We start from the raw sequence: 21,873 nt of genomic DNA on the forward strand, positions 1-21,873 counted from the left end.
TGCAGTGTGAGATGGGATAGTAAGGGGAGGGGGATGCAGTGTGAGATGGGATAGTAAGGGGAGGGGGGATAGTAAGGGGAGGAGGGATGCAGTGTGAGATGGGATAGTAAGGGGAGGGGGATGCAGTGTGAGATGGGATAGTAAGGGGAGGGGGATGCAGTGTGAGATGGGATAGTAAGGGGAGGGGGATGCAGTGTGAGATGGGATAGTAAGGGGACGGGGGATAGTAATGGGAGGGGGGATGCAGTGTGAGATGAGATAGTAAGGGGAGGGGGGATAGTAAGGGGAGGGGGGATAGTAAGGGGAGGGGGATGCAGTGTGAGATGGGATAGTAAGTTAGGTTGATGTTAGTAATTAGGAATAATGTGATTGGTGGACTGAGCTTTATATGTGACATAATTGGGAGTATTATTACGTATTATCATGTTATAATGTGTTTGTTCTATACGTTTCCTGTACATTAATCCCCTTATTGTCAGTACATTGAGGACTTGGAATCAGGCCCCTTGTTGTATTGTGTCCCTCTATACTGTACTGCAGAATAAGTCTTGTATATACAGTATATTAGCATGATATAAGTTTTGGTCACCCCCTAACATATATACTGTATGAGTAGTTACTTAGTAATTGATTTATTCCTGTAGGGGGCGCTGGGTGTTATGGGTGACGAGGGACATAAAGGAGAGATGGGATCAGCAGTAAGTATCCTCTTACACTTATATTATTACCATCTTTTATTGTAAATATATTATAAATATAAATGTTTTCAATTAGTTTCTCTTTAGTTTAGTCCTGTATTGTGTGTCACAGTCCTAGTCCTGCTTGTACTGCTTGCGTATTCTCACTGCGCTCGTTCCATGGCGCGGTGGTGGCGTCCGGCATTAGGTTTATGGCGACCGGAGCAAATAAAAAAATTATACTTGAAATCCTTTCTGTCTGAATTCTTATATTGTGTAATTAGATAATGTAAATGGGGGGAGCCCCCTAATCCTGACCCCACAAACCTAGTATACAACTTTCCCATGTTCTCACCAAGCCCAGCACTTCCAATAACCACCCAATCCTCCCGGATCCTGCGCCCCTACAGCTTATCTGCAACGTTACTTCTGTACCGCCTCTTACTGACACGTGTTACAGCCCTACCTATCTGACACCTGGGGCCTGCAGCGCACCATCACCGGGCTCTCCGGCACTTACACATGACTGTCACCTGGGGCCTGCAGCGCACCATCCCCGGGCTCTCTGGCACTTACACATGTCTGTCACCTGGGACCTGCAGCGCACCATCACCGGGCTCTCCGGCACTTACACATGTCTGTCACCTGAGACCTGCAGCGCACCATCACCGGGCTCTCCGGCACTTACACATGACTGTCACCTGGGGCCTGCAGCGCACCATCACCGGGCTCTCCGGCACTTACACATGACTGTCACCTGCGGCGCACCATCACCAGGCTCTCCGGTACTTACACATCACTGTCACCTGGGGCCTGCAGCGCACCATCCCCGGGCTCTCCGGCACTTACACATGACTGTCACCTGGGACCTGCAGCGCACCATCCCCGGGCTCTCCGGTACTTACACATGACTGTCACCTGCGGCGCACCATCACCGGGCTCTCCGGTACTTACACATCACTGTCACCTGGGGCCTGCAGCGCACCATCCCCGGGCTCTCCGGCACTTACACATGACTGTCACCTGGGACCTGCAGCGCACCATCCCCGGGCTCTCCGGTACTTACACATCACTGTCACCTGGGGCCTGCAGCGCACCATCACTGGGCTCTCCAACACTTACACATGACTGTCACCCGGGACCTGCAGCGCACCATCACCGGGCTCTCCGGCACTTACACATCACTGTCACCTGGGGCCTGCAGCGCACCATCACCGGGCTCTCCGGCACTTACACATGTCTGTCACCTGGGGCCTGCAGCGCACCATCCCCGGGCTGTTCGGCACTTACACATGACTGTCACCCGGGGCCTGCAGCGTACCATCCCCGGGCTCTCCGGCAGTTACACATGACTGTCACGTGGGGCCTGCAGCGCACCATCCTCGGGCTCTCCGGAACTTACACATTACTGTCACGTGGGGCTTGCAGCGCACCAAGCCCGGGCTCTCCGGCATTTACACATCACTGGCGCCTGCAGCGCACCATCACCGGGCTCTCCGGCACTTACACATGTCTGTCACCTGGGGCCTGCAGCGCACCATCCCCAGGCTCTCCGGCACTTACACATCACTGTCACATGGGGCCTGCAGCGCACCATCCCCGGGCTCTCCGGCACTTGCACATCACTGGGACCTGCAGCGCACCATCCCCGGGCTCTCCGGCACTTACACATGACTGTCACCTGGGGCCTGCAGCACACCATCAACGGCCTCTCCGGCACTTACACATCACTGTCACCTGGGGCCTGCAGCACACCATCACCGGGCTCTCCGGCACTTACACATGTCTGTCACCTGGGGCCTGCAGCGCACCGTCCCCGGGCTCTCCGGCACTTACACATCACTGGGACCTGCAGCGCACCATCCCCGGGCTCTCCGGCACTTACACATGACTGTCACCTGGGGCCTGCAGCGCACCATCACCGGGCTCTCCGGCACTTACACATGACTGTCACCTGGGGCCTGCAGCGCACCATCCCCGGGCTCTCCGGCACTTACACATGACTGTCACCTGGGGCCTGCAGCGCACCATCACCGGGCTCTCCAGCACTTACACATGACTGTCATCTGCGGCGCACCATCACCGAGCTCTCCAGCACTTACACATGACTGTCACCTGGGGCCTGCAGCGCACCATCCCCGGGCTCTCCGGCATTTACACATCACTGGCGCCTGCAGCGCACCATCACCGGGCTCTCCGGCACTTACACATGTCTGTCACCTGGGGCCTGCAGCGCACCATCCCCAGGCTCTCCGGCACTTACACATCACTGTCACATGGGGCCTGCAGCGCACCATCCCCGGGCTCTACGGCACTTACACATCACTGGGACCTGCAGCGCACCATCCCCGGGCTCTCCGGCACTTACACATGACTGTCACCTGGGGCCTGCAGCACACCATCAACGAGCTCTCCGGCACTTACACATGACTGTCACCTGGGGCCTGCAGCGCACCGTCCCCGGGCTCTCCGGCACTTACACATCACTGTCACCTGGGGCCTGCAGCACACCATCACCGGGCTCTCCGGCACTTACACATGTCTGTCACCTGGGGCCTGCAGCACACCATCACCGGGCTCTCCGGCACTTACACATGTCTGTCACCTGGGGCCTGCAGCGCACCATCCCCGGCACTTACACATCACTGGGACCTGCAGCACACCATCCCCGGGCTCTCCGGCACTTACACATGACTGTCACCGGGGGCCTGCAGCGCACCATCACCGGGCTCTCCGGCACTTACACATCACTGGGACCTGCAGCGCACCATCCCCGGGCTCTCCGGCACTTACACATCACTGTCACCTGTGGCCTGCAGCGCACCATCACCGGGCTGTCCGGCACTTACACATGACTGTCATCTGGGGCCTGCAGCACACCATCCCCGGGCTCTCCGGCACTTACACATCACTGTCACCTGTGGCCTGCAGCGCACCATCACCAGGCTCTCCGGCACTTACACATGACTGTCACCTGGGGCCTGCAGCGCACCATCCCCGGGCTCTCCGGCACTTACACATCACTGGAACCTTCAGCGCACCATCCCCGGGCTCTCCGGCACTTACACATGATTGTCACGTGGGGCCTTCAGCGCACCATCACCGGGCTCTCCGGCACTTACACATGACTGTCACCTGGGGCCTGCAGTGCACCATCCCCGGGCTCTCCGGCACTTACACATGACTGTCGCCTGGAGCCTGCAGCGCACCATCACCGGGCTCTCCGGCACTTGCACATCACTGGGACCTGCAGCGCACCATCCCCGAGCTCTCCGGCACTTACACATGACTGTGACCTGGGGCCTGCAGCGCACCATCACCGGGCTCTCCGGCACTTACACATGTCTGTCACCTGAGACCTGCAGCGCACCATCACCGGGCTCTCCGGCACTTACACATGACTGTCACCTGGGGCCTGCAGCGCACCATCACCGGGCTCTCCGGCACTTACACATGACTGTCATCTGCGGCGCACCATCACCGGGCTCTCCGGTACTTACACATGACTGTCACCTGGGACCTGCAGCGCACCATCCCCGGGCTCTCCGGTACTTACACATCACTGTCACCTGGGGCCTGCAGCGCACCATCACTGGGCTCTCCGGCACTTACACATGTCTGTCACCTGGGGCCTGCAGCGCACCATCCCCGGGCTGTTCGGCACTTACACATGACTGTCACCTGGGGCCTGCAGCGCACCATCCCCGGGCTCTCCGGCACTTACACATCACTGGGAACTGCAGCGCACCATCCCCGGGCTCTCCGGCACTTACACATGACTGTCACCTGGGGCCTGCAGCGCACCATCACCGGGCTCTCCGGCACTTACACATCACTGGGACCTGCAGCGCACCATCCCCGGGCTCTCCGGCACTTACACATGACTGTCACCTGGGGCCTGCAGCGCACCATCACCGGGCTCTCCGGCACTTACACATGTCTGTCACCTGGGGCCTGCAGCGCACCATCACCGGGCTCTCCGGCACTTACACATGACTGTCACCTGGGGCCTGCTGCACACCATCACCGGGCTCTCCGGCACTTACACATGACTGTCACCTGGGGCCTGCAGCGCACCATCCCCGGGCTCTTCGGCACTTACACATGACTGTCACCTGGGGCCTGCAGCGCACCATCCCCGGGCTCTCCGGCACTTAAACATCACTGTCACCTGGGACCTGCAGCGCACCATCCCCGGGCTCTCCGGCACTTGCACATCACTGTCACCTGGGGCCTGCAGCGCACCATCCCCGGGCTCTCCTGCACTTACACATCACTGTCACCTGGGGCCTGCAGCGCACCATCCCCGGGCTCTCCGGCACTTACACATGACTGATACCTGGGGCCTGCAGCGCACCATCCCCGGGTTTCTTGCACTTACACATGACTGTCACCTGGGGCCTGCAGCGCACCATCCCCGGGCTCTCCGGCACTTACACATCACTGTCACCTGGGGCCTGCAGCGCACCATCCCCGGGCTCTCCGGCACTTACACATGTCTGTCACCTGGGGCCTGCAGCGCACCATCACCGGGCTGCCCGGCACTTACACATAACTGTCACCTGGGGCCTGCAGCGCACCATCCCCGGGCTCTCCGGCACTTACACATGACTGTCACCTGGGGCCTGCAGCACACCATCACCGGGCTCTCCGGCACTTACACATGACTGTCACCTGGGGCCTGCAGCGCACCATCCCCGGGCTCTCCGGCACTTACACATGACTGTCACCTGGGGCCTGCAGCGCACCATCCCCGGGCTCTCCGGCACTTACACATGACTGTCACCTGGGACCTGCAGCGCACCATCCCCGGGCTCTCCGGCACTTACACATGACTGTCACCTGGGACCTGCAGCGCACCATCCCCGGGCTCTCCGGCACTTACACATGACTGTCACCTGGTGCCTGCAGCGCACCATCCCCGGGCTCTCCGGCACTTACACATGTCTGTCACCTGGGACCTGCAGCGCACCATCACCGGGCTCTCCGGCACTTACACATCACTGTCACCTGGGACCTGCAGCGCACCATCACCGGGCTCTCCGGCACTGGGGATAAATAGGGACATAATATATTGCACCTGAGAGAGGGCCATGGCCTCATGGGGAAGGGCCAGGGAAGAGATAGGAGAGGCCATGAGATGCTGGGGATAAATAGGGACATAATATAGTGCACCTGAGAGAGCGCCATGGCCTGATGGGGAAGGGCCAGGGAAGAGATAGGGGAGGCCAGGAGATGCTGGGGATAAAGAGGGACATAATATAGTGCACCTGAGAGAGGCCCATGGCCTGATGGGGAAGGGCCAGGGAACAAATAGGGGTGGCCAGGAGATGCTGGGGATAAATAGGGACATAATATAGTGCACCTGAGAGAGGGCCATGGCCTCATGGGGAAGGGCCAGGGAAGAGATAGGGGAGGCCAGGATATGCTGGGGATAAATAGGGACATAATATAGTGCACCTGAGAGAGGGCCATGGCCTCATGGGGAAGGGCCAGGGAAGAGATAGGGGAGGCCAGGAGATGCTGGGGATAAATAGGGACATAATATAGTGCACCTGAGAGAGGGCCATGGCCTCATGGGGAAGGGCCAGGGAAGAGATTGGGGAGGCCGGGAGATGCTGGGGATAAATAGGGACATAATATAGTGCACCTGAGAGAGGGCCATGGCCTCATGGGGAAGGGCCAGGGAAGAGATAGGGGAGGCCAGGAGATGCCGGGGATAAATAGGGACATAATATACTGCACCTGAGAGAGGGCCATGGCCTCATGGGGAAGGGCCAGGGAAGAGATAGCGGAGGCCAGGAGATGCTGGGGATAAATAGGGACATAATATAGTGCACCTGAGAGAGGGCCATGGCCTCATGGGGAATGGCCAGGGAAGAGATAGGAGAGGCCAGGAGATGCTGGGGATAAATAGGGACATAATATTGTGCACCTGAGAGAGGGCCATGGCCTCATGGGGAAGGGCCAGGGAAGAGATAGGGGAGGCCAGGATATGCTGGGGATAAATAGGGACATAATATAGTGCACCTGAGAGAGGGCCATGGCCTCATGGGGAATGGCCAGGGAAGAGATAGGGGAGGCCAGGAGATGCTGGGGATAAATAGGGACATAATATAGTGCACCTGAGAGAGGGCCATGGCCTCATGGGGAAGGGCCAGGGAAGAGATAGGGGAGGCCAGGAGATGCCGGGGATAAATAGGGACATAATATAGTGCACCTGAGAGAGCGCCATGGCCTGATGGGGAAGGGCCAGGGAAGAGATAGGGGAGGCCAGGAGATGCTGGGGATAAAGAGGGACATAATATAGTGCACCTGAGAGAGGCCCATGGCCTGATGGGGAAGGGCCAGGGAACAAATAGGGGAGGCCAGGAGATGCTGGGGATAAATAGGGACATAATATAGTGCACCTGAGAGAGGGCCATGGCCTCATGGGGAAGGGCCAGGGAAGAGATAGGGGAGGCCAGGAGATGCTGGGGATAAATAGGGACATAATATAGTGCACCTGAGAGAGGGCCATGGCCTCATGGGGAAGGGCCAGGGAAGAGATTGGGGAGGCCGGGAGATGCTGGGGATAAATAGGGACATAATATAGTGCACCTGAGAGAGGGCCATGGCCTCATGGGGAATGGCCAGGGAAGAGATAGGAGAGGCCAGGAGATGCTGGGGATAAATAGGGACATAATATTGTGCACCTGAGAGAGGGCCATGGCCTCATGGGGAAGGGCCAGGGAAGAGATAGGGGAGCCCAGGATATGCTGGGGATAAATAGGGACATAATATAGTGCACCTGAGAGAGGGCCATGGCCTCATGGGGAATGGCCAGGGAAGAGATAGGGGAGGCCAGGAGATGCTGGGGATAAATAGGGACATAATATAGTGCACCTGAGAGAGGGCCATGGCCTCATGGGGAAGGGCCAGGGAAGAGATAGGGGAGGCCAGGAGATGCCGGGGATAAATAGGGACATAATATAGTGCACCTGAGAGAGCGCCATGGCCTGATGGGGAAGGGCCAGGGAAGAGATAGGGGAGGCCAGGAGATGCTGGGGATAAAGAGGGACATAATATAGTGCACCTGAGAGAGGCCCATGGCCTGATGGGGAAGGGCCAGGGAACAAATAGGGGAGGCCAGGAGATGCTGGGGATAAATAGGGACATAATATAGTGCACCTGAGAGAGGGCCATGGCCTCATGGGGAAGGGCCAGGGAAGAGATAGGGGAGGCCAGGATATGCTGGGGATAAATAGGGACATAATATAGTGCACCTGAGAGAGGGCCATGGCCTCATGGGGAAGGGCCAGGGAAGAGATAGGGGAGGCCAGGAGATGCTGGGGATAAATAGGGACATAATATAGTGCACCTGAGAGAGGGCCATGGCCTCATGGGGAAGGGCCAGGGAAGAGATTGGGGAGGCCGGGAGATGCTGGGGATAAATAGGGACATAATATAGTGCACCTGAGAGAGGGCCATGGCCTCATGGGGAAGGGCCAGGGAAGAGATAGGGGAGGCCAGGAGATGCCGGGGATAAATAGGGACATAATATACTGCACCTGAGAGAGGGCCATGGCCTCATGGGGAAGGGCCAGGGAAGAGATAGCGGAGGCCAGGAGATGCTGGGGATAAATAGGGACATAATATAGTGCACCTGAGAGAGGGCCATGGCCTCATGGGGAATGGCCAGGGAAGAGATAGGAGAGGCCAGGAGATGCTGGGGATAAATAGGGACATAATATTGTGCACCTGAGAGAGGGCCATGGCCTCATGGGGAAGGGCCAGGGAAGAGATAGGGGAGGCCAGGATATGCTGGGGATAAATAGGGACATAATATAGTGCACCTGAGAGAGGGCCATGGCCTCATGGGGAATGGCCAGGGAAGAGATAGGGGAGGCCAGGAGATGCTGGGGATAAATAGGGACATAATATAGTGCACCTGAGAGAGGGCCATGGCCTCATGGGGAAGGGCCAGGGAAGAGATAGGAGAGGCCAGGAGATGCTGGGGATAAATAGGGACATAATATAGTGCACCTGAGAGAGGGCCATGGCCTCATGGGGAATGGCCAGGGAAGAGATAGGGGAGGCCAGGAGATGCTGGGGATGAAATAAGAGGAAGTTATAAGCAAGAATGATAATAAACAGAAATGTGACAGGCCCAAACAGCGCCCCCTGACCTGTGGTGCCCTGTGCGATGGCACCGGCCGCACTACCCTAGCTACGGCCCTGGTGCCTGGAGAGCACCTAGAAATCCTCTGCTCCACTGCAGTGGTTCAAGATGGCTCCCAGTAATATTATAGGAGGAGGGTCCAAAGACCACGTGACCATCGCCTTGCGCTTACACTAATGCTCCCATTTTGACCCTTTATCTTGTATAATAGATAATTGCACACACTTAGCAGGGAAGTAATTCTCTCCGTAATCTCACACGCTGCAACTCGTGGGCTCTGGGGGGATTCCAGGTCCCTTTGCACAGATTGAGGTGTATTCTGGGACCAGGGCTGGTTTTGTGCTGCACCTAGGGCATACTGCATGTACAGTTATATTATACTGTCTATTATAGAATACCTTAATAATAGTCATGTGACAAGTAACGCCATCACTCATCGCTAAATGGACGCAGACACATAATAATGACCCCTGTCATGTGGGTTCTCCTTCCCGTGCCCACTCTGTGCCCTAAGCTAATAGGTATCGGGTGAGAAGAATTTGTGCTGAACTTGTTTGAATTAACTCTATAAATGTTTGAATTTCAGGGCACAAAGGGGAAGAGCGGAATGAGAGGCGCAACTGGCAAACCGGGAATTCCTGTGAGTCACATCAATGCTTTATATTCAATATTATGGGAATGTCCCATCCTGATCGGCTGCGGTACCCCATGGCGGTACCCCATGGCGATACTGGGCTCACACTCATACAGGGCCTCATTAACAACAGATGTTACACTTGTAATCTCCAGTCACTGCCATGAAGTTTCACATAGTTTTCCAGCTACCGAAAAAAGTATATAGCATATACTGTGACTGCATGATTAGTTATTCATGTGACGCAGTGACACAGTCCTCTATAATCTCTTATTTGTATCATATACTCACATGTGTGTGTGTATATATATATATATATATTTATAGAGGGAGAGACTGGAAAATAACAGGTGGCACTCCTATTTCTTTCAAAACATGATACCGTATATTGATGAAGTCATTTCACATACAGCGTTTTCACACTTTTATGACTCCTGGTGAAAAGGTTTTAGGACCTTGAAACGTTGACTGTATTTCAAATGATTTGATCAATACACGACATCACGTTTTGAAAGAAAAAGGAGTGCCGCCTGTTATTATCCCCAGGGGGCTGTATGAGGTTCCAGCTGTCACGTTTGGTGTCTGAGAGTTACCTGACTCAGGTGATAAACTGGATTCAGCGGAGACCGGCATGTCAGGAATCACAGATGAGGTGAATAGCTCTATTGCAAAGACTTGTCTCAGTGAGAACTGCCTCTGATGATAAATGACAGGAACTTGGAACTTGACTCTGACTCCGGACTGGAGTAGAGAGGAATGGGTAACTGAAGAACTTGGGCTTTGACTCCGGACTGGAGTGACGTGGATTGAACTGAAGAACTTGGGCTTTGACTCCGGACTGGAGTGACGTGGATTGAACTGAATCCGGATTGGGATCGGAACGGGCAGAATCCGCGCTGGACTCAGAACGGGCTTAGAACTTGACTCTGGACTGGAATAATGTGACAATGGCTGAAGGGAAATCAGGTAAGGCTGAGACGAGGGCTAAACAGGGTAATCCGGAAATGCTGTGACAAAGGCTGGAACTCAGGTGCAGGCTGGATTGGGTAATTGGGAATACAAGGTTCAGGTAGGAGTGGGTAGGTAGAAGGAGCAAGAGTTGGTCCACAGCAGGAAGCAAGGCAGGGTAACACGGTGCAGGTTTCAGGGAGCCAGGGACTAACCAGGAGTAGGGCAATCAGCGGAGCACAAGACTCAAGAGCACAAGACTAAGGTCTTATAGCTGATGCTGAAACACACGAGTTGCACTGGCCTGGGAACTAGCAGGATTTCTGGATGCTCCAGGTATTGCTGTAGCAGGACTTCTGGATTGCCAGGTATTGCTGTAAGCAGGATTTCTGGATTTGCCAGGTATTCCTGTAAGCAGGATTTCTGGATTTGCCAGGTATAGCTCTAAGCAGGATTTCTGGATTTGCCAGGTATTGCTGTAAGCAGGATTTCTGGATTTGCCAGGTATTGCTGTAAGCAGGATTTCTGGATTTGCCAGGTATAGCTCTAAGCAGGATTTCTGGATTTGCCAGGTATTGCTGTAAGCAGGATTTCTGGATTTGCCAGGTATTGCTGTAAGCAGGATTTCTGGATTTGCCAGGTGTTGCTGTAAGCAGGATTTCTGGATTTGCCAGGTGTTGCTGTAAGCAGGGTTGCCAGATGAACTGGCCTAGGAACCAGCAGGAGCAGGAGCCTGGGATACCCTTGTACTCTGAAGTAGCACAAACTATACACCACAGGAAGTAACGAGATGTTCAGGCTCAGAATGCTATCAGATGAGGGTGTTTATAACCTGGGTCTGGCAGGAATTGGTGGATATGAACAGGTGGTCTGGTAGTGGCACCCTGAGTGGTGCAGGCACAACATACAGAGGGAGCAATTATCTCTGCAGTACTGAGAGTCAGAACTACACCTGCGATTCCAATCAAGGCCAACAGTGTTCACAGACAGAGGAGAGTCCAGGTGAATAATCACTGTGGAAAGGAAAGCACACAGAGATGCGCTGCAGCCAGGCATGACCAGAGCAGATCTCCCAGGCAGATTACACACACAGATCCATGAGACAGCTGGCAGGGGTAAGTCTACAGGCAAAAGGTGAAAACTAGACACGGTCGTGCACCAGCGGAGAAGCCTGTCTCTATACATTCATCTGGGAGGTCATCCTTTCATTACCTATCCTTCATCTACAGTATATATACTCACACACACTCTCATACATATGTGTAACTTTTCCACAATGGTTTGAAGGCACTGCTTGTTAGGTATCCAGACTAAAGCTGGCCACACACTAGACCAACTTTCATCCAACCATCCAACTAGGTGATTGGTTGCAATGAAGATCTGGTAACGTATGGGAGTAACTGATGATCAGCAATTTGCTCCTAAATGCCAGAAAACAGATGAAAATGGTGTCAGACAAGTTTGTTAAATGTTTGATCTAAACAATTTGTTAAACCAACAGTTTTTGTCCATTTTTCGGCGTTTGGGAGCAAATTGCTGATCATCAGTTACTCCCATACGTTACCAGATTTTCATTCCAACCAATCAACTAGTTGGCTGGTTGGATGAAAGTTGGTCTAGTGTGTGGCAGCTTTAGGGCTTCAGTTACTAACAAGTTTCAGGTGTTTAAACTAGTTTTTGATGGTAACAAGTGTTCCTGATATTAATTATAGCATGTATATGGTTTAGATACAGAAGCGCAATTTTTTAGCGTTTCCAATTAAATCCAGATGACAACCCTTATTTATGAACGAATGCTAATGAAAACTTACTGTTAATTTTCCTAAAACTTACTCTCCAGGCTCACAAGCGCTGTGGACCGTCCAGTCCATAATTCCCTCCAGTGTACAGCATCCGTTTTCTCCCCCGCTCTCCCCACCCATAGACAGCACCCGTTGGCTCCCACTCCCCCCCAATGTACATACCTGCAGTGTTCAGTCCCTGTGACATCACATAACATACCTGCAGTGTTCTCTCCCTGTGACATCACATAACATACCTGCAGTGTTGTGTCCCTGTGACATCACATAACATACCTGCAGTGTTCAGTCCCTGTGACATCACATAACACACCTGCAGTGTTCTCTCCCTGTGACATCACATAACATACCTGCAGTGTTGTGTCCCTGTGACATCACATAACATACCTGCAGTGTTCAGTCCCTGTGACATCACATAACATACCTGCAGTGTTCTCTCCCTGTGACATCACATAACATACCTGCAGTGTTCAGTCCCTGTGACATCACATAACATACCTGCAGTGTTCTCTCCCTGTGACATCACATAACATACCTGCAGTGTTGTGTCCCTGTGACATCACATAACATACCTGCAGTGTTCAGTCCCTGTGACATCACATAACACACCTGCAGTGTTCTCTCCCTGTGACATCACATAACATACCTGCAGTGTTGTGTCACTGTGACATCACATAACATACCTGCAGTGTTCAGTCCCTGTGACATCACATAACATACCTGCAGTGTTCAGTCCCTGTGACATCACATAACATACCTGCAGTGTTGTGTCACTGTGACATCACATAACATACCTGCAGTGTTCAGTCCCTGTGACATCACATAACATACCTGCAGTGTTCAGTCCCTGTGACATCACATAACATACCTGCAGTGTTCTCTCCCTGTGACATCACATAACATACCTGCAGTGTTCAGTCCCTGTGACATCACATAACATACCTGCAGTGTTCTCTCCCTGTGACATCACATAACATACCTGCAGTGTTGTGTCCCTGTGACATCACATAACATACCTGCAGTGTTCAGTCCCTGTGACATCACATAACACACCTGCAGTGTTCTCTCCCTGTGACATCACATAACATACCTGCAGTGTTGTGTCACTGTGACATCACATAACATACCTGCAGTGTTCTCTCCCTGTGACATCACATAACATACCTGCGGTGTTCAGTCCCTGTGACATCACATAACATACCTGCAGTGTTGTGTCACTGTGACATCACATAACATACCTGCAGTGTTCAGTCCCTGTGACATCACATAACATACCTGCAGTGTTGTGTCACTGTGACATCACATAACATACCTGCAGTGTTCAGTCCCTGTGACATCACATAACATACCTGCAGTGTTCTCTCCCTGTGACATCACATAACATATCTGCGGTGTTCAGTCCCTGTGACATCACATAACATACCTGCAGTGTTCTCTCCCTGTGACATCACATAACATACCTGCAGTGTTGTGTCCCTGTGACATCACATAACATACCTGCAGTGTTCTCTCCCTGTGACATCACATAACATACCTGCGGTGTTCAGTCCCTGTGACATCACATAACATACCTGCAGTGTTGTGTCCCTGTGACATCACATAACATACCTGCAGTGTTCTGTCCCTGTGACGTCACATAACATACCTGCAGTGTTCTGTCCCTGTGACGTCACATAACGTACCTGCAGTGTTTTGTCCCTGTGACGTCACATAACATACCTGCAGTGTTGTGTCCCTGTGACATCACATAACATACCTGCAGTGTTGTGTCCCTGTGACATCACATAACATACCTGCAGTGTTGTGTCCCTGTGACATCACATAACATACCTGCAGTGTTGTGTCCCTGTGACATCAAATAACGTACCTGCAGTGTTTTCTCCCTGTGACATCACATAACATACCTGTGGTGTTGTGTCCCTGTGATGTCATCACATAACATACCTGCAGTGTTCTCTCCCTGTGACATCATCACATAACATACCTGCAGTGTTGTGTCCCTGTGACATCACATAACATATCTGCAGTGTTCTCTCCCTGTGACATCACATAACATACCTGCAGTGTTGTGTCCCTGTGACATCACATAACATACCTGCAATGCTGTGTCCCTGTGACATCACATAACGTACCTGCAGTGCTGTGTCCCTGTGACATCACATAACATACCTGCAGTGTTGTGTCCCTGTGACATCACATTACATACCTGCAGTGCTGTGTCCCTGTGACATCACATAACATACCTGCAGTGCTGTGTCCCTGTGACATCACATAACATACCTGCAGTGTTCTGTCCCTGTGACATCACATAACACACCTGCAGTGTTCTCTCCCTGTGACATCATCACATAACATACCTGCAGTGTTGTGTCCCTGTGACATCACATAACATATCTGCAGTGTTCTCTCCCTGTGACATCATCACATAACATACCTGCAGTGTTGTGTCCCTGTGACATCACATAACATATCTGCAGTGTTCTCTCCCTGTGACATCACATAACATACCTGCAGTGTTGTGTCCCTGTGACATCACATAACATACCTGCAATGCTGTGTCCCTGTGACATCACATAACGTACCTGCAGTGCTGTGTCCCTGTGACATCACATAACATACCTGCAGTGTTGTGTCCCTGTGACATCACATTACATACCTGCAGTGTTGTGTCCCTGTGACATCACATTACATACCTGCAGTGCTGTGTCCCTGTGACATCACATAACATACCTGCAGTGTTCTGTCCCTGTGACATCACATAACATACCTGCAGTGCTGTGTCCCTGTGACATCACATAACATACCTGCAGTGTTGTGTCCCTGTGACATCATCACATAACATACCTGCAGTGTTGTGTCCCTGTGACATCACATAACATACCTGCAGTGTTGTGTCCCTGTGACATCACATAACATACCTGCAGTGCTGTGTCCCATTTCATGGCTGAGTTATTATGATGTTCCTTTTGTTTCTCAGGGAAAACCAGGCCCCCCCGGAGTGAGAGGTGCAGACGGGTTCCCTGGCTCTGACTCTGTTGTTGGAGTCCCTGGAAAGCCTGGTGTGCCCGGGAAGCCGGGGTTACCTGTGAGTATGTTACCTGGCATGAGTGCTGTGCGTCCTGTATTAGTGATAAACGGAGCATTAATAACCATGTGTGCCAGTCGCCTGCGTCTCTAAGGTGCGCGGTTGATTAGCACCTCCCTGTCCTCGCTGTACTGAACTCATGCAGGTATGCCTCTGACACCTATCTCCAAGCGCAAATGGCCACCAGTCTACAATACGCCTAACTCTAAAAACAGCCGCATTTTGTTGTGTTTGCGCAGTCTGGAAATACGTATGGTAGATATGAGTACAGCTTATGGAGCACGCTACCAATATCTAGTTATAGGGAACTACAGGTCCCAGAATGCTTTATAGTTCCACTTCTAATTGGACAGGTAAACGTCGTCTTCCTGAGTGTATTTCCTGTGTTGTATATATGACCCTATATATGCCCTGACATGGTCTCATTGTGCGTAATGAAGCCTCACGCTGGTCAGTGGTCTCTTTCTGTCCTATAGGGGGTAGCGATTGCTATCAGCTGCTCTCAGGTCATATTCCCCATACTGAGCCCCATACTGAGCCCCATACTGAGCAATCCGGAAACTGCAGGACGTACACAATCACACTGAGCGGCAGATTCCCAGCAGCTGGTAACATGCACTAAACTCCAGGCAGTATTGCAGGGATTGTTTATTTTATTCCTTCTTTAGCCCCAGAAGCTGAGACGCAGGTCTGACACGCATCCCCCATTCCACATACTCTTCTCTCTCCTTAGTGTCATCCAGAAATATATCAGTGGATATTTGATGTAGCGACAAAAATATAAGTTGTGGAAAAAGTTCCCCCTTTTCCTGACTGTTCTCTGCACAAACCAACTGCGGCTCTAGAGATGAACCAGATAATCTGAATATTACTATTTCTTCTTCAGGGTCCATAGGGTCCACAGGGAGACAATGGGGTGTAGGTGGGGCTTGGAGGACCGGACACCAACACTCCGGTCCTTCCCCCTGTACCCCGCTCACAGCCTGAGGGCAACTCAGTTTCGTTGGTGTCCGGCAGGAGCTGGGTCACCGTTAGACGTTGGGGCCGCTATTACGCAGCACAAGCTTTACCTTTATTTTACTTTTATTTTACTTTTATTTTACTTTTATTTTACTTTTATTTTACTTTTATTTTACTTTTATTTTACCTTTATTTTACTTTTATTTTACTTTTATTTTACTTTTATTTTACCTTTATTTTACTTTTATTTTACTTTTATTTTACTTTTATTTTACCTTTATTTTACTTTTATTTTACTTTTATTTTACTTTTATTTTACTTTTATTTTACTTTTATTTTACTTTTATTTTACTTTTATTTTACTTTTATTTTACCTTTATTTTACCTTTATTTTACTTTTATTTTACTTTTATTTTACTTTTATTTTACTTTTATTTTACCTTTATTTTACCTTTATTTTACCTTTATTTTACTTCTATTTTACTTTTATTTTACTTTTATTTTACTTTTATTTTACCTTTATTTTACTTTTATTTTACTTTTATTTTACTTTTATTTTACCTTTATTTTACTTTTATTTTACTTTTATTTTACTTTTATTTTCATTTATGTTACTACAGAGCAGCAGCGCTAGAGAGTCCTCTGGTCGTCTGCACTGCTGCTCCATCACCCCTCCGCGGCGCTGCGACACCAGCCCACGGCTAGGTACTCTCGGCGGGGGTCCGGGGGGACCTAGCTAGCAGGGCTACCCAGACTGCAGCCGGGACTGAAGGGAACAGGTAAGACGGATTCCCGCTTGTGGGGACCCGCGTCTATGCGCATTCTTGCCTCCAGTCTCAAGTGACAGAGCGGAGGCGCTGATGTGGACACCGGTCTCCACATAAGTCCGGGACTCCACTAGACCACCAGAGCATTACAATACTGGTGCAGGGCACAGATTAAGGCCAGGGACCCAGTGGTTAATGTCCTCGTAGGGGAGAAGGAGCGGTCCCTGCGGCCCCTCCCCCAGTTCAGGGCGCCATTCCCTTAATTCCACTATAACCCTGGCATACTAAGGGATAGGGGTTCATTGTACCTCACATCTAGCAATATATATACTAAAAGAGATCATATAATGAAGTGCACATACCATAAAGAAAATAATACAATTTATTAAAATGTTCACTTGTTAAATGACATTAAATGCCTGGGTCCTAGCATAAAAAATCTATAAAATAACATAGACAATGAATTTATATAAAGACAAATAATGTGCAAATATCATCACAAGACGGACCCTTACTCAAAATCCAGTAAATAGTATAGAATATTGGAGTGTAGATGTCCAAAGTTAGCAAATAATCCGGCATCACCACAGTTCCAAACAATGGATAGAATTATATAGGGATGTGAAGATGTTAATGTACGTAAGAGAGAGACAATTCTCTGATGATGGTAACTCCACTAAATTGCAACAAAGTAATAACATATATTCCAATGCAAGTGTGAGAAATATAGGAGATGGGCGTCATAGTAATGAGACTGAGTATCTGCATCTTGTGCTGCTGTCTCCGTGCGTCTGCTTTGATTAGCATATTCTCGCAGCGGGCGGGTGCGTGCGTCTGCATCCGTGCGTTCCTTGTGGAATCAGGCCCATAATGCGAAGCCTCGGATCTCATCCTTTTCGGTACTTTTGTCCTCAAGGAAAAGCTAAAGGTTAATCCTTTCCAAGGCATCAGGCATCCACTAAGGCCTCCAAGCCTAGAACCAAAGAGACCTGGGCTACTAGACATCCACCTACCAAACCTGAGGACAAGCTTTCAGCCTGATGGGGTGGGCCTCTCCCTAGGGGCTCCCAGGTTGAGAGGCCGACTTCTTCAATTCGCCCAGTTCTGGTGTCAGACCACATTAGATGCCTGGGTAAGAGAAGTGGTCTCCCACGGATAAGCCCTCTGATTCCTGAGGCGACCCCCCCCCAGCAGTTCTTTTGCACAGGACCTCCATCGGACCCAAACAAGGCCCTGCTGCTCCAAAAGGCCATTCAGTCCTTATTGCTCTCAGGAGTAATAATTCCGGTCCCCTCCTCACAGCGAGGGAAGGGCTATTATTCTGCCCTTTTCTTAGTTCAGAAGTCCAACGGGTATCATCGGCCTATCCTCAACCTCCAGTCTCTGAACAAGTTTATGAGGGTGACCTGGTTTCATATGGAAACACTCCGCTCTTTTGTACTGGCTATGGAGCCTGGCGACTTTACGGTGTCTCTGGCATTCAGGACACTTACCGACATGTACCTATAGCACCTTCTCATCAACATTATCTCCGGTCTACAGCTACACTACCAATTTCAAGTTCTAATAGAGCAGGAAGTCCACTATTGACATCACTAGTGATATCAGTAAGACCTCCCTACAACTGCCAGACGTACCTAAGGGAACGCCTGCGTTTGTCCAGCCACCCCCCTCCCCCCACCCGCCCACAACGGGGCGAGCTGTCACTCACCATCGACAGCCGCCCCGTTTTGTTGCGAGCCCCGTAGCGACTGAACTTCTGTTGCTCGGCGGGGCACGCGCACGCCGGATGTGGCGCATGCGCAGTGCCTAAACATCGGACCGCTTGCGAGCGGCTCTGAATCAGGGTCTAAATCTACTGTCCGGCGAGGCCGCCATCTTAAAGCTCCCTATCAAACGTGGGTCGGGATCAGCTGTCTTCTGGGGCCCATAGGTGTAATGTGCAGATAATCGGCCCTTTAGGTCCGAATCTTAGTCTTTATGGATAACGTAAATCTTTTCACATCACACAGAGCAGAGTAACACTGAAGGTCACATATGTAATATAAGTAATTATATTGGTGTCTTTTTGTTTCGCTGACAGTATAGTAATGTGCGATGTATGTATCTGATCACCTTAGGGTGAAAAGGGCAGCCCAGGCCTCCCAGGATTGGCGGGATTATCCGGTCGACCTGGCGTGAAAGGGACTTTTGGTAGTAAAGGCGAAATTGGTGCACCAGGACCTAAGGTATTTTAATGGCTGTCATACATTTATACATTCATACACGGTAGGGAATTGGTGATGTACAAAACCTATTATTTGGGGTAACGTGGCTGGGAATGTGCCATCACTCTGTCCCGGAGGTTTTATTTGTTCCCAGAAGTGATGTCTCTGGTTATGTACAGCTGATGTAATATGGGATGTGAAGGAATCAGGCCCTGTTCAGGCTGTAAATAAAATATTTTCCGTTTGCCATTTGAGGGGGAGCTGGGACTACGCGGATATCCAGGAAAATCGGGATTAAGAGGTTTCCCCGGATCTCAAGGTGACCAAGGACCAAGAGGCGAGTCTGGCCTAAAGGGTCTCCTGGTATGTCTGCTTCATTTATCATCCACACAATCCGTTATATAACGAGTGCAGGTTATTTATACACTGATCTTACAGGGAGAAGATGGGGACCAGGGTCTAATGGGGTTCCAAGGATTCCCAGGACCAAAGGTACGTCATACGTCGTCTCGCGCTCCCCGAGCACTAGCTCAGACAGTTATTGGAGGTCAGCTAGAGCTGCCCATGGCCAGTGCAGAGGGTGCCAAGGGTCCGTGTCCCATGCCACAATACATGCCACTGATTACGTTGGGCAGATCCAGTTTCTCGGTCCCTGGATGAAGACACTGGATGATATGGAGGCTGCTACAGATACCTGTTATCGGCCTTCATTAGTTCTGTCTATATAACAATGTGTCATTTAATATTTATGGAGCGCACGCTGTACCTGTGGCAGCATTAAGTCTCTGATAGGGAAGGGGCCCATCACTGAATTAGTTCCCGCCCCCTTCCCATACACCCACGAATCGCGCAGTTATGTCTGAGTGGGTGGGATTTCCATTGTCAGCCACTCAGACAAAGCTGTCTCCATATCAGAAGTCAGAGCTCTTCCATCAGAGGGGTCTTCTGGGTACTCCCCCTCCCCCTTCCGTGTGCTGCACCGGTTGCCCCAGCACATAGACGTTACTGGTCAGTGTGATATTACATAGGATAGATAATGTGCGCTATAGCAGCTTTTCCATGGAACGTCATCGATCTCAACAGAATTTATATGTTACAGGGTCCTACTGGTGACTTCGGTCTTGTTGGTATAGTTGGCCCCAAAGGTCCCTCAGGCCAGGCTGTAAGTATATCTTACGTTTCTACATCTATAGCATTATACCGATATCTTACATCTATAGCATTATACCGATATCTTACATCTATAGCATTATACCGATATCTTACATCTATAGCATTATACCGATATCTTACATATAGCATTATACCGATATCTTACATCTATAGCATTATACCGATATCTTACATATAGCATTATACAGATATCTTACATCTATAGCATTATACCGATATCTTACATATAGCATTATACAGATATCTTACATCTATAGCATTATACCGATATCTTACATATAGCATTATACCGATATCTTACATATAGCATTATACCGATATCTTACATCTATAGCATTATACCGATATCTTACATATAGCATTATACCGATATCTTACATCTATAGCATTATACCGATATCTTACATGTATAGCATTATACCGATATCTTACATATAGCATTATACCGATATCTTACATATAGCATTATACCGATATCTTACATCTATAGCATTATACCGATATCTTACATCTATAGCATTATACCGATATCTTACATATAGCATTATACCGATATCTTACATATAGCATTATACCGATATCTTACATCTATAGCATTATACCGATATCTTACATCTATAGCATTATACCGATATCTTACATATATAATTATACAGATATTATTTGCACATGAAATAGTTGATGAATTAATGTTGTAACTATTGTGTATTTTGTGCAGGGTAACAGTGGTCCCATAGGTCCTGGTGGTATGATAGGACCGGCAGGTAATCTGGTGAGTACGGCTTGTATAGAAGCCATTATGTGCAACCCCACAAGCCACAGTCCTTCCACCAGCCGAGGCACCTTCACACAGCCAAGGCACCTTCACACACACAGCCGAGGCACCTTCACACACACACAGCCGAGGCACCTTCACACACACAGCCGAGGCACCTTCACACACACAGCCGAGGCACCTTCAGACACACAGCCGAGGCACCTTCACACACACAGCCGAGGCACCTTCACACACACAGCCGAGGCACCTTCACACACAGCCGAGGCACCTTCACACACACAGCCGAGGCACCTTCACACACACAGCCGAGGCACCTTCACACACACAGCCGAGACACCTTCACACACATAGCCGAGGCACCTTCACACACACAGCCGAGGCACCTTCACACACACAGCCGAGGCACCTTCACACACAGCCGAGGCACCTTCACACACACAGCCGAGGCACCTTCACACACAGCCGAGGCACCTTCACACACACAGCCGAGGCACCTTCACACACACAGCCGAGGCACCTTCACACAGCCAGCCGAGGCACCTTCACACAGCCAGCCGAGGCACCTTCACACATGCAGCCGAGGCACCTTCACACGCAGCCGAGGCACCTTCACACGCAGCGGAGGCACCTTCACACGCAGCGGAGGCACCTTCACACGCAGCGGAGGCACCTTCACACGCAGCG

The 21,873-nt window shown here is 50.8% G+C and overlaps 1 protein-coding gene across 2 annotated transcripts in view; it reads left to right on the forward strand.

Annotated features, from left to right (window-relative positions):
* Positions 1 to 650: 650 nt before the first annotated feature.
* Positions 651 to 21,873, forward strand: part of LOC148431119 (collagen alpha-1(XXIV) chain-like) — a 69,073-nt gene continuing 47,850 nt past the window's right edge. Inside the window, exons 1-8 of one of the 2 annotated variants that reach the window (XM_088466322.1) lie at positions 651 to 698; positions 9,425 to 9,478; positions 15,197 to 15,304; positions 19,152 to 19,259; positions 19,494 to 19,601; positions 19,677 to 19,730; positions 20,338 to 20,400; positions 21,130 to 21,183. In XM_088466322.1, the coding sequence (XP_088322448.1) occupies positions 660 to 698; positions 9,425 to 9,478; positions 15,197 to 15,304; positions 19,152 to 19,259; positions 19,494 to 19,601; positions 19,677 to 19,730; positions 20,338 to 20,400; positions 21,130 to 21,183 (588 nt within the window). In that variant the 5' untranslated portion in view covers positions 651 to 659. Of the gene's footprint in view, positions 699 to 9,424; positions 9,479 to 11,478; positions 11,536 to 15,196; positions 15,305 to 19,151; positions 19,260 to 19,493; positions 19,602 to 19,676; positions 19,731 to 20,337; positions 20,401 to 21,129; positions 21,184 to 21,873 lie in introns of those variants that run through there. The other variant, XM_088466323.1, reaches the window with a different exon arrangement.

Source organism: Taudactylus pleione, unplaced genomic scaffold, assembly GCF_031769625.1.
Source record: "Taudactylus pleione unplaced genomic scaffold, aTauple2 ptg002818l, whole genome shotgun sequence".
Lineage (NCBI taxonomy): Eukaryota > Metazoa > Chordata > Amphibia > Anura > Myobatrachidae > Taudactylus > Taudactylus pleione.